Source organism: Equus przewalskii, chromosome 15, assembly GCF_037783145.1.
Source record: "Equus przewalskii isolate Varuska chromosome 15, EquPr2, whole genome shotgun sequence".
In the NCBI taxonomy this organism is placed as follows: Eukaryota; Metazoa; Chordata; class Mammalia; order Perissodactyla; family Equidae; genus Equus; species Equus przewalskii.
Window position 1 is genome coordinate 10513109 of NC_091845.1, and position 13805 is coordinate 10526913.

The 13805-nt window shown below is 38.2% G+C and overlaps 1 protein-coding gene across 13 annotated transcripts in view; it reads right to left on the bottom strand.

The window, feature by feature from the left end:
- The window catches only part of GRM7 (glutamate metabotropic receptor 7), an 822228-nt gene that overhangs the window by 265685 nt on the left and 542738 nt on the right, over positions 1-13805 (bottom strand). For all 13 annotated transcript variants that reach the window (XM_070576692.1, XM_070576689.1, XM_070576687.1 and 10 more), the window contains exon 6: positions 8243-8443. In XM_070576692.1, coding sequence (XP_070432793.1) covers positions 8243-8443 — 201 coding nt within the window. The remainder of the gene's footprint in view (positions 1-8242; positions 8444-13805) is intronic.

Here is a 13805-nt window from a genome sequence, read left to right on the forward strand (position 1 = left end):
TTCTCAATCTCCCTCTTGGTTCTTATTTAAAATATCCATCTTAAGATGAAACCAATTTTGGGGGACAATTAGACATTGAAGTCAATTTAAAAAGACTAATGCATTTTGGGGGAACGTATATATTCTCTCTCTCTCTCTCTGTGTATATATACTTCTGATATACATATAAGTAAGTTGAAAGTTGAATATGAGTGAAAATTTCCTTACTATTAACCACATGGAATAATTGGTAAACCATATTCAGAGAATGGAAGATGTGAGCTTTGGTTATTTTCAGTAACAGTTGCAAAAGAATTACCAAAAGTTTGGTAACTGAGTGCTATTTTTCTCATGATGGCTTGAAAACAGGAAAAATACCATTGGTCTCAGGATATGTGATGGTATGTGCTCTGCCTAAAGGTTAATACCAGGTCAATATTCCCAGCAGAAAACAATGCTCAATTTCCTGTATTTTACGAGGAAGTTGACAGATCACTTACCAGCTGAAATAGAATCACTGAGGACAGAAGTTTGCTATTTTCGGGGGAGGGGCAGGGTTAGTCCTAGGTAAAGAGCGTGAAGCATTTTTGAGAATTCTCATTAAAAATTAAGACACCAGTGGTGGCAGAGCTCTGCATTTGGTTAGCAAAGTCATTAGCTTCTACTGAATTGGGGCAACATGATATTTGCAATAACGACATGGATGAAGGAAAAAATATGGCGTGCTAACTGGACAGGAAAGAGTATGCCAAAAACAGTAAAAAAAGGATAGATACACTTAAGAAAGCAGGTGTGATGCTGAGAGTGGCCCCACACAAATGATCACTCAACACAAGAATGAAGTTAGGAAAAAAGTCTAGAAAGAGAGACAATATTTTGGCTCACAAGAGGCATACAGAGTTGCGATCTTATGCTGAAAGTTACCTCTGGTGCAAGAGATGGTCCAACATTATAGACAGGATATAGGGCAGCTAAAGAACTCCACACCATCCTACAACTGTTGGGTGCAGGATTTTGTGACACTTCTGGTATTAAAAATGAAAAAAATCAGAGTTTGTGGCAGGCTGAATAATAGCTCCCCAAACGTGTCCATGCCCGAATCTCCAGAACCTGTGAATGCCACCATCCATGGCAAACGAGATTTTGTGTATGTGATTAATGACATGAGATGGGGAAGATTCTCCTGGAGAAGCTGGGTGGGCCCACCCTGATCATAACGGTCCTTAGAAGTGAGAGGCAGCAGGAGTCATAGGAGGAAGGAGGAGATGTGATGATGAAAACAAGAAGTTGGACTGACGTGAGGAAGAGGCCACCAGCCAAGGAGTGCAGGCAGCCTTCAGAAGCTAGAAAAGGCAAGGAAAAGTATTTCCCCAGAACCTCCAGAAGGAACCAGCCCTGCCTTCACCTTAACTAAATCTCAGTGTGACCTGTGTCAGACTTCCAGACTACAGAACTATAAAATAGTAAATTTGTGTTGTTTAAGCCACTAAATATAGGTAATTTTTGGGGGAGACACAGAACATCAAACTTCCTGATTTTACAGGTGAGGAAGTATACTTAGGTTCAGAGTAGGGAAGTCACTGCCCCAGGGCCACTCAGCTGATTAAACTAGAATAGTGCTTAGTAACTCGCTTTGGAATCTCCTAGAATGGGTTTAAATTGCAGGTTTACCACTTACTATATGTGTGACTTTTATCAAATCATTCAATTTCCCTCTACTTCTGATTGTCACTAATAATACCTATCTCATAGACTTTGAGTGAGGATCAAATGTAAAAATGTACATAAAGCACTTAGTTCCTTGCCTTTTATATAATAAATGCTCAATAGGTGGTATGGATTTTTTATAGTTTCTATTTTTATCATTGTTTTATTTGCTGATATATCAGAACCAGAACGTATGCCTTCAGATCTCCAATCTTTTCTCCTGCATGAAAGTTGTCTCTCCTAACTGGTATCTAATTTAAATTTCTCCATCAGTGTAAAGAGTTTTTATTTTCCAAACAGCAGGCTACAACCCACTCTGGAATGAGCACTGATCTATGAGCAATGTTGCTTTGGTCCCACCAACTTGAGTCAGTGCCTAAATCTGTGTGTGGCCAAGGGCACCATTTCAATTTGTTTCTCTTATGCTTTACCTAGACACCATCCCCACAGCCCACAAAGGCACTCACTCTGTAACAATAGGAATCTCGTAAGCTTTCTCTGCATGGAAATCGACACAAGCCTTCCCAAATAGGGAGAGAAAAAACCCAACATCAATAATAACAAAAGGTTTTTAATATTGGCTTTCCGCTTTCAGCAAGCTTTCCAAGTATATAAGGAAAAGAAATGAATCTGGATTTTACATGTTATTAGCAAGAAAATAAGAATCCTATCATTTTGCAGGAAGACATTAATATTCAGATACTCACCTTTCTTTTCTTTCATATTGGATACTAGGATTCATGTTGTGCTTTGCTATAATTCTACAGCTTCTAGTTATTAAATAATATGACTTGAGTTTTTCATAGTCTTTGAGAGGAATAATATTGGAGGCCTGGGGCTACAAAGGATCTCAAGCTCACGAGCTAAATATTCATCAGAATGGGACACACTGCCTAATCTTTGTCCCTTTTTACAATCTTTGTTAGGAGAAATGATTCTTGTCATGCCCTTTCCATTCTCATTAAAGTTCATGCTTAAAAAAAAATTAAGGCAGAAGAGTTGAATACTTTATCTAAGTGATGACTTGTAATAGTGTATTGTGTGGCTTTGACCTTTTCGATGGATTCTATAATGCAACAGGCTTATTATTTCCAATTTTTTTCAACACTCCTTTTTAACAGAACCCCTGAACTTCTTGAAAGAGGAAAAGAGAGATTGTATTCAATGAACTCTATATTTAAAAAAAAAAAGTCAAAGAAGTGAGGAGTAGAGACGGAAGTTATCAAAGGAGAAGCCATCCCCAGCAGAGATGTCCACGAGGTTTCAAGGCCAGGGCGCAAGGACGCTAAGGCAAAGGAAACAGCAAGACGGGACACTGAGCGTGGAGGAGGGATGACAGAATGTTCCTGAGTCTGAAATCCGTACCGGGTGAGAGTATCTTAATGATATTCCTTTCTTCCTGAACAGAGAAGGATTTGGGATCTAGATTGCCCAGATGACAAAACCATCCTCTGCATCAAAGTATTTACAAGTTTTCTCTCCCATTTTGGCACCCCATGCACAGATTCCAGAAATGCTGCATTGATTTGTGTTCCAGTTACCTATGGCTACTCAACAAATCACCCTAAAACTTAGTGCACAAAACAATGACAACCTGTATGTTGTGTTTTGAGCAGGACTCGGCAAGGACAGCACCTCTCTGGTCCTCTCATGTCAGCCAGGGCAGCTCGCAGCTCAGTTGTCTGACAGTTGATGCTGACTATCGGCTGGGGCCTCAGATGGGGCTGTGGCTACAAGATCCACGTGTGGCCTGTCTGTTAGGCTTCTTGGCTTCCTCCCAACACGGTGGCTGTGTTCATCATACAAATGTCCCACAAGAACTGGGCAGAAGCCTTATTACTTTTTATACCTTAAAAGTCACATAGTATCACTTCCACATTGGTCACAGGCTCGTTCAGATTCAAGGAGAGGGAATAGATCTCATCTTTCGATGAAGGAAAGCCAACTTCATGTTTCAAGGAAAGCACATGCTATGTGCCATCTTTACAAAACAAACATGAACCCATCTTTTTTTCTGGAAGCTAGTAAATCTAGGTACAGACAGACTTCAGAGTAAATATTTCATTATACAGCGAGTCTCTCAGATTTTGTATCCAAGACAACAAATTTGTTAAATTTACTTCTATAAGTATTGACATCTGGTTGGATGGGCCAACACAGAGATAACCGAAACAAATTTCAGCTGAGGTCATTGCATTCATTTGGGATGCAGGATAAAATGACCAGAAGTGATGAAGACAAAATCAGCCATTTTTTCTCTTGGTGCTTAGGAGGAGGTTAAGTACTTGGTGAAGCTGTAGCAATACGTTTAGGGCATTCTATTACTATTTTCTAAATTGATGCTTTGGTAAATGTGAAGGTCAGAGTTATTAAATTGTACTCTACTGGTCTGGAACAAAACTCCCACGGGTACAGAAAAGTTTGTACTAAAGTAACAGAAGAGCACAATTAAGGTTATTGAGACAAAGAAAAATCAAAATCCTCCTAAAGCATGCAAAAGAAAGGCTAAATTTTTCACAATGGACTAGAAAGAAACTTGGCTTCTAGATCTGTCTTCATCAATTGCTAGCTGCGAAGTCTTAAGACAAATATTTTCTTCTCTCTAGGATTTGATTTCTGTATCAAAAAATCAGGAAATTGAGTAAAAAATGTCAACTTTCTTTTCACTCTAATAGTTGCTCACTGTAAGTGACACGGAATCTACTAATTAAATCTAGTACAGGCTTGGGGCCGGCCTGGTGGCGAAGTGGTTAAGTTTGCACGTTCCACTTTGGTGGCCTGGGGTTCGCCAGTTTGGATCCCAGGTGCAGACCTATGCACTGCTTGTTGAGCCGTGCTGTGATATGCATCCCACATATAAAGTAGAGGAAGATGGGCACAGGTGTTATCTCAGGGCCAGTCTTCCTCAGCAAAAAAGAGGAGGATTGGCTGTAGATGTTAGCTCAGGGCTAATCTTCCTCAAAGAAAAAGAATGTCTTAAAAAAAAAATCTAGTACAGGTTCTCTGCTTTATAAAACTATTGAGCCTACCATCAACCACTATCACAGTGTCCCAGGAGCCAGAAGTCTCCTTATGACAGAAGTCTGTCCATACGGCAGAAAAAATGTCCTCAGAGAAAAGAAGACTATGGACACCACAGAGCATGATTGCAATGATGACAAAGAGAGAGAAACAATTGGCCATGCCTGTGAACTTCCACAGAGCCTCCGTTCTAAGGTGGAACAGTAGAATGATGCAGTCAGTCCTTTCTCGCAGATTCTTAAAGAATAACAGTAAAGGGAACATTCATGGAGTTAGGTGCCCTAGGTACCAAGTATACCATCATGACTACCGAGCTGTGTGGCTTTGAACATCATGATTCTTAATTTCTCTGTGAATCAGTTTCCTTACCTATAAAGAACAGGGACGGTAATAGTATCTAAACTATTTGGTGTTTTACATATTAAGTCAACACGCATAAAGTACTTAGCATAGTTTCTAGCACATAGTAATCATTTGATAAACATAAGCACAGTGTACAGTCAGAAGTTCAGCAACTCTGGCTCATTGGTGACGAGCCATCTTAACAAAATGAATCTTCAAACATTACCTAGAAGAAGTCTTAGGGGAGAATCACGAAGAACATTCTCAAGATGAATTTTTTTGTGACTAGTGTAAGAATGGTCATGCGTATCCATGGACTAGAATACACAGCCTAAAAACTGATCCCAGCATGTGTGATTTAGTGTTGGGTAAATGAAATCTATATGTGTTGGTTCCGGGAAAATTAGTTACATGTTTTAGGAGATTCTGTAAGATCAGAAAGAAACTATAAAAAAAGATAATTCGTAGTTGAACTATTTTCTCCTTTTATAGACAGTCATTTTTGCCTCCACTTTAACTAGGAAACTGTAGATTTCAAAACTGGATGTGGTTCATCTTCATCCACGTACTGGGTAACTCCTGAATGACTTGTACAATAGTGTATGTTTAAATGGATTATTATTTTCAAGCAGACAAGACTTTTTGAAGCATAATATAATTATCTAAACCAGGAAATTAAAATTGATATAATACTCTTTAATGCTAATCTGAAAATTTTATTAAAATTCCTCCATTGTCCCATTAAGGTCCTTTTTCTGATACAGGCTCAATCAATGTTCTCACATTGCCTTTAATAGTAATATCTCCTTAGTTTCTTCCAGTCTGGGACAATTCCACAGTCTGTCTTTTCTCATGACTTGGCACTTTTGAAGAGTACTAGCCAGTTATTTTGTAAAATGTCCTTTGATTTGGATTTGTCTCACGTTTCATTGTGATTAGGTTGAGGTTATATATTGTTGGCAATAAGACCTCAGAAGTGAGTTGTAACCTTCCCAGGGTATCTTATCAAGAGATGCTTGATGTCAATTAGTCTTATTACTGGTGATGTTAACCTTGATCCTTTGGCTAAGGTGTTATCTTCCAGGTTTTTACACTTCAAAACTACTCTTTTCCCCTTTGTAATTAATGTTTCTTGACAGAAGATACTTTGAGACTATGCAAATATCTTGCTTCTCATTACACTTTAGACCAATAATTTTAGCATCCATTGATGATGCTTGCCTAAGACAATTATTACTGAGGTCTTTGAAAAATGGTGATTTCATACTTCCATCTTTCCGTCATTTCATTCTGCTGCCCGTTCTCCTACATTTATGTATTCAATTCAATTATTTATTTATATCAGTATGAACTTAGTGATGTTTGTTTTATTTTACGAGTTTAATCCATTATTGTCCCAGAATTGGCCAGTGGGATCTCCTTCAAGTTGGTTCCTGTGCGCTTTCAACATGACCCCATCAGTTTTTGAGCACTTTCTTCCTTTCTAGCACAACGTGAAGTTTCAGACTCATCTTATACTTTCCCTGCCCTGCCTGGCCCTTGAATCAGTAGTTTCTCTAGGGAGCCCTAGTTCAATGGGATTTATAAATAAGATGTGGGCGCTAGGTATAGTCATTTCTACCCGGGTGTCATTGCTCCTAGGCCCTCTCAGTGGACAGAACTAGGCAGTAAAGATAAGTATACATATATAACATACACATATTTATTTCTGTGTCTACCATCTGCGTGTATATTAAAAGCCATGAGTTTATGCTGATAACTTCTAACACAACATAACAAGGTTCATTCTAGTTTTCTCCTGTTCTTATTTGACAGTGAGAAATCTGGCTTTCATCACCCACAATATGTTTGATTATTCTCTCAGTCCTCTTATGTACATAAATTATTTTCATAATTGTAAAGAGTCCCACAAATTTACTAGCTATTGTACAATATCTGTGTACAGTTATTTTTGTCTTTAGTCTTATAATATATAATCAAATACTATCTTCCAAAATTACTTGCATTCATTTTTTTTTATTCCTCAACCCCTTCAGTGTGGTTATGGTATTCATTTGTAAAATAGGTTTATTTATTATTTTCTGCATGAATTTTGTGTTACACCCACGTGATGGTTAATTTTATGTATCGTCTTGACTGGGGATAGCTGTAAAACCTTATTTCTGGGTGTGTCTGTGAGGGTGTTCCTGGAAGAGACTGGCATTTGAACTATGGAACTGAATAAAGCAGATAGTCTTTCCCCAGTGTGGGTGGGCATAATCCAGTCTCTTGAGGGCCTGACTAGAACCAAAAAGCTGAGAAAGGGTGAATTCGCTCTGCTTGAGCTGAGACATCCATCTTCTCCTGCCCTCAGACATTAGCGCTCTTGGTTGTTGGGATTTTGGACTCCTATCAGGACTTAGACCAGGAGCCCTCTGATTCTGATTCTTAGGCCTTGGCGCTTGGACTGAATTACAACACTGACTTTCTGGTTCTTCAGACAGAAGACGGTGGGACTTCCCTGCCTCCATAATCATGTGAGCCAATTCCTATAATAAATCTCCTCTTCTTTATATCTGTATATACCCTATTGGTTCTGTCTCTCCAGTGAACCCTAACACAACCCTTATTCAGGTTTATTTTAATTGTTTGTTTAGTTTTTGGTATGTGAAGCATGAAACTGTTGTAAGAGTCAAGACCATACAAAAGTTGTTATCAGAGAAGTGGTACTCCTCCCTCCTGCCTTCTACCCTACTTACTCATTTTCCCACCTATCTATGCCCACCTCTTTTAGGTAACTAATTAATGTCTAACCAAGTTTTATACTTTGAGAAATGTTTGCAATCTGAAATATGGGTGGTATGGCAAATTACGATCATTACTTCAATTAACTTGGGTACCTAGAGCAACCGTCTCCTCCCTTTCCCCTTAGCCCCTCCTATTACTACTTAGATTTGCTGAGGGAGAATTGCCTTTGTGCAAATACTCCTCTATTTTAAGAAAAATAAGACAAATTATAACCCCCAAATATTAATTTATTCAATTGTTCACTCACTCACTACTCATTCATATATTGATTCAGTCATTTAAAATTATATAATCAACCAGGTTTTGACACATACTCAAGACTAAATAATAATCCAAATACATAACTTATGAAATAAAGAATGTCAATACTTAGGATTCCAAAAAGCACAGGTTTTCGGAGACTCACCGTTGAAATTAACGTTGCGGATGTACTTCAACAACTTCTTGCCCCCAGCCTGCTCCATCTCTGGACAGACACCCCGGTAGTCAGCACAGAGATCCTTGTTCATGTGATGAAGGGCATGGGCCATAGCATAGACTGCGTCAATCACAAACTGAACTTTACCCTCCTGTTCATAGTTGGAATCTTTCCCAATTCTCTCCTGTCCTGCACATTAAAACAAGAAACACACACACACAAAGATTGGTGTTGAGTAGAATGTCTAAATTTCCATTTAGCTTCAACTATCCTTAAAGAAGCAAGGCTTTGAGGAGTTGAATGGTGCAAACCACATATCCACAATTGGCTATCACGTTAGGTTGTTTTGATAGTTTTTGGTATTTGACTTTGAAGCACATTACACTAAACTTTCAATATATTAGACAAACTATAGAAGCCATAATCTATGAATCACAATGATAGCTTTTGCAAGAAGTCAACATACTATTCAAAATATAGTGGTCCCATAGAATCAAGGGACGGCTGGGATTAGAAGCTGGGCTGCCATATTCAAATCTTCAAAACTCCCTTACTCTAGAAAGGTGGTGAGCCAAAAGGAAAATGATGGAAAACAAACTAAATTCCGTGCCTGAACTCATCAGTACTTCTACTTACCTACTCCGTCTCCTGTGTTGCCTGGCTCGATTGCTGGTATTACTGGCAACTCAGATGCTCAGGCTGGGTATCATTTTTGATTCTTTCCTCTGTCTCACTCCCCACTCTCACATACATATATCTAATGAATAGCTAAATTCTATCAATTCTACCCCTGAAACATGGAACAGTTTTGGCCACACTACCAACATCCTATTTGTGCCCTTCCCATCTTCCATCAGGATGCAATACTGGAGGTCTCCTTCTATCTAGTCATTCCTCCATATGCATCTTTCCAAACTGCAGAGCTGAATGCCTCACCCTCATGCTCAGAATTCTTCAATGACTCTCCATTGTCTACAAAATAAAATACAAATCCTTTCCCCTGACAACTGAGAGTGTTCATCATTTTGCCCTCATCTTCCTGATAACAATAAGAACTGACATTGATGAAGTGCCCTCCACTGTGGTGAAAGCTTTGCATACATTATTTTTATTTCATCCTCACTTTGTGAGCTAAGTGCTATTTATCCTCATTATACAGATGGGAAAGCTGAGCCTTATAGAGATTAAATAAGCTTCCCAAGATCATTTATAGGTAGAGCAATGATGAGAGCTCAGGCTTGTCAGATGCTAAAGCCCACATTCCTCTCACTACATTGACCTTGTGACACCTCTTTCCTATAATGTTTTTGTTCCAGACAGGTATGGCTATTTTTTCCTGACTACACCATCAATTCTAATGTTAAGCTATCTTTGCTCATGCTCTTTATTTTGCCAGAAATGTCTTTCCTCCTTGCTTTTCCCCAATGACAGCTTAATTCTCTCTCTATGGCACAATCCAATGGTTGCCTACCTTTAGCTCCACAATCACAAAGATTTTTATAGAACTTTCAAATCTTTATCATAAAATCAACAATAGCACTATATTTTAATGCTCTACCAGTTGATTTCCCAGCCTTTTTTCTTTTCTTTTATTCCCCTTATATCCCCAACGCTAAACACAGCATTTAGTGTCCAGTAGATCCTAAATAATACTTGTATTAAACTATGCAGTCATTAAGTACATGATAGCAGGAGCTCTCTTTAGACCTCTTGTCCCTTTACGACAAATAATTCTCCACAGATTAAATTTCACTTTCACAGCAAAACAAAGGGTTCTTGACAACCACTGCATTAAATATTTTTAGATTTCTTTACTGAGACTTTTTCAGAGCATTTCACATTATAACATAAAGTATAATCTCCAAGAAGGAAATTTGGAATTTCTCAAGTTTACTTGAATTTGTATTTTTCCTTTTCAGAGCACACATTAACATCTCCTATGGCAGATACTTCTGTGTTTTATGTGTATCTAATTTAAACACAATCAACCTTATGCTCACTGCTTGTCATTGAATCAAGGCCTTTTCAGGGCAAGATTTTCTCTTTTATTTTTGGAAAAAGATAAAATTCATCATGAATTTACATTCTACCTCCAATTCAAATTCAGGAGTATAGGATTTTTACTTAACTTCCACACTCTTAATCTCTACCTCCTTTCTCTCATGAGGAAAATCCTGGTTCTTAATGATACCATTATGATTATTTGTTTGCTTTATTCCATAATGTACAGATAGCATTCTGACAATAGGAATCACGTCTAACAGGCTAAAAAGTGTAGTGTAATGAATAGTCTTGTGCGTATATGTGTTTTTCAATTATTGTCTGAATATTTTGGTGATAGATTCTGAGAAGCAAGATTGCTTTGTTCAAGGGTAAATTCATAGACATTTTGCCATGTGTCAGTGAATTCCCCTAGTGGGGTTGCACTATTTTGCCGTCTCACTAGCAAAGGATGGGAGTGTTCGCTTCTTTACAACTTGACCTATCTAGTATATTGTCAAATTTGGATTTTCATGAATCAGATATGTGAATAATGCCACCAGAGTGTATTTTTATTTGCATCTTTCTTTCTTTCTTTTCCTTTTTTTTTTGTTTTGAGGAAGATTAGCCCTGAGCTAACATTTGCTGCCAATCCTCCTCTTTTTGCTGAGGAAGACTGGCCCTGAGCTAACATCCGTGCCCATCTTCCTCCACTTTATATGTGGGATGCCTACTACAGCATGGCTTGCCAAGAGGTGCCATGTCCACACCCTGGATCCGGATACCAGTGAACCCCGGGCCGCTGAAGCAGAACGTGCGAAATTAACTGCTGCGCCACCAGGCCAGCCCGTGCATCTTTCTCATTATAAGGGAGGTTGAACATGTTTCATATGGTAAAAAGCCATTGTATTGGTTTTCCTGCAAACCGTTTATAATCTAGCCAATTTTTATAAAATGTTGGTCCTTTTCTTCTCTACCTTTAAAAGTTTTTTAATTAATTAAACATATTAACACTTTCAGATTAAGTTGCAAATATTTTTCCCAGTTTGCCATTTTTTTTCACTTTTTTTGGGGTATCTATTTCCAAATAAAATTATATTTGATTTAAAAAAGTTGTTTGTTTAAAAAAATTTATCAATTTCATTTTTTCTTATTGCTTCTAGATTTTCAATTATGGTCGGCAAAAATGTCCCCACTCCCAGAGTACAGAAGCTTCCATTTACATTTTCCTCTAGTACTTGTATAATTTTATTTTTTAAAGTTAGATATTTGATCCGCTTCGAATGTATTCTGGTGTGCAGTGTGGGAAATGAATCAAAATTTTATCTTTCTCCATATAGCTATCCCGTTATCATTACACACAACAGTTCACCTTCTCTCACTGATTTGAGGTGCTGCCTTTATGATATCCTGAATTCCCATATGTAATTAAGTCTATTTCTGGATTCTTAAAATCTGTTTCATTCTTTGGTTTGTCTATTGTACCAACACTAGAGTTTCAATTCTAAAGGCTTTGTACCATACTTTAATAACTGCTCGAATTAGCCCCTCTCCCACCATATTATTCATTTTTTTCAAATTCTCCTGGTTATTTTTGTTTATTTACTGAAATGAGCTTTATTAACCACTTATCTAGCTTGAGAAAAGGAAAAATACACAACTTGATGGTACCTTTATTAGGATTATGTTGTGTTGATAAATAAACTAGGACAGAAATTTTTGCAAAGTCGTCTTCCTCTCTGTGTCTTTCCATTTCCCCGAGTCTACTTTGCTTCCTTAAATCGTGTTTTAAAGTTCTTCTCACACAGGTTTTGAGTGTTTCTTGGAAAGTTAAACTAGTTATTTTGCTTATTTTTGCTATTATGAATACAGTTATCTTTTCTATATATTTCTCACTGGCTTTTGGTTGCCTACATAAAAGCTATTCTTTGTTTTGTTGTGGTTGTTTTATTATTTTTTAACTTTCTATCATGAAAAACTTTAAACATAGTACAAGCTTGAAAGAGCTTTACAGTGAACCTACCAACTAGATTCTTACATCAACATTTTACTATACTTATTTATAAGGCAATTCATTTTCTAATATTAGTTTTATAACCTGTTACTTTACACGTTTCTCTTATTTTTTATAGTACTTAAAAAAGGCAATCTTGAGGGCCTTATGACCATTATAAAATATGTACTATGAAACAGGTTCTCACTAATAATTCAGGAGAGCAGTTTCTAAATTGCATCCATAAAGACATTCATCCTAGGAAGAATGCCCTGAAAAATAATTGCAACATTTTAAATAAGGAAATACTTCATTATTTGTGGAACATTGTGGCTTTATCCTTTTCTTGAAAAGTCACCAGGTATGTTAGTACATTGAAGGCTCTGAGATACATTGGCACATTAAATGCTCTTAAGGCACAAATCTACCTTTGAGACTATCAGAACTTGAAAAATGTAGCCTTATATCAAGAAAATGAGGAGTGGTAAATTCATTAAAAAAAAACCGGGGCGGAAGCCCGGTTGTGCAGCAGTTAAGTTCGCACGCTCTGCGTCAGTGGCCCAGGGTTCGCCACTTCGGATCCTGGGTGCAGACCTATGTACCACTTATCAAGCCATCCTGGGGCAGGCATCCCACATATAAAGTAGAGGACGATAGGCACGGATGCTAGCTCAGGGCCAATCTTCCTCAGCAAAAAGAGGAGGATTGGTGGTGGACGTTAGCTCAGGGCTAATCTTCCTCAAAAAAAAAAAAAAGTTTACCTTTGTTTTCCCTAGTGTGGCTGACACAACTTTTTGCCAACTTCAGAGTCTCTGGTTACTCATTGACTACCGCTCCCCTCCTCCTCTAACTGAAACCCAGTTCTCTTCAGATGTTGGTGGCCATAGGCGGAAGTGAGAGTGTCTGGACCTCCCTTGAGCCTCGCTGAGTCATCCTGACTTCCCTAAGCCAATTCAATTTCCTCTGCAAGGGCAGATTTAGGAACACGCATGGGACACAATTCTAGCCATGAGATGTAAGAAAAGACTTTGCTGGGGAATGCCTGAGAAAGTTTATTTGCTCTTAAAAAGAGATGTATGTATTTGTATCAAAAGCACCCCTCATACACACCCTGCAATTACTCTAGTCATTTTCTGGTCCTGAGGGAATTACACAGCATACACATGACAGCAGAATAAAAATGTGGTAGGGATGTGAAAATGCAATTGCGGTGTGAGTTAACCAAGCCTGAAATCACTCCACATTGGCTTTTTATTTCCATGTGACACATTAAATGGTTTATCCGCTTAACTAAAACTTGATACTCAATATTTTCCAGGTTTATTTGAACACTACACTTCTTCTTCTGTTTCTTCTTCTTTTGTGAAGAAGATTGGCCCTGAGCTAACATCTGCAGTCAATCTTCCTCTTTTTGCTTGAGGAAGATAGTCGCTGAGCTAACACCAGTGCTGACCTTCCTCTATTTTATGTGGGACGCCACCACAGCGTAGCTTGATGAGCAGTGCTAGGTCCACACTCAGGAATCGGGCCTGTGAACCCCGGGCTGCCAAAGCAGAGTGCGTGAACTTAACCATTGCA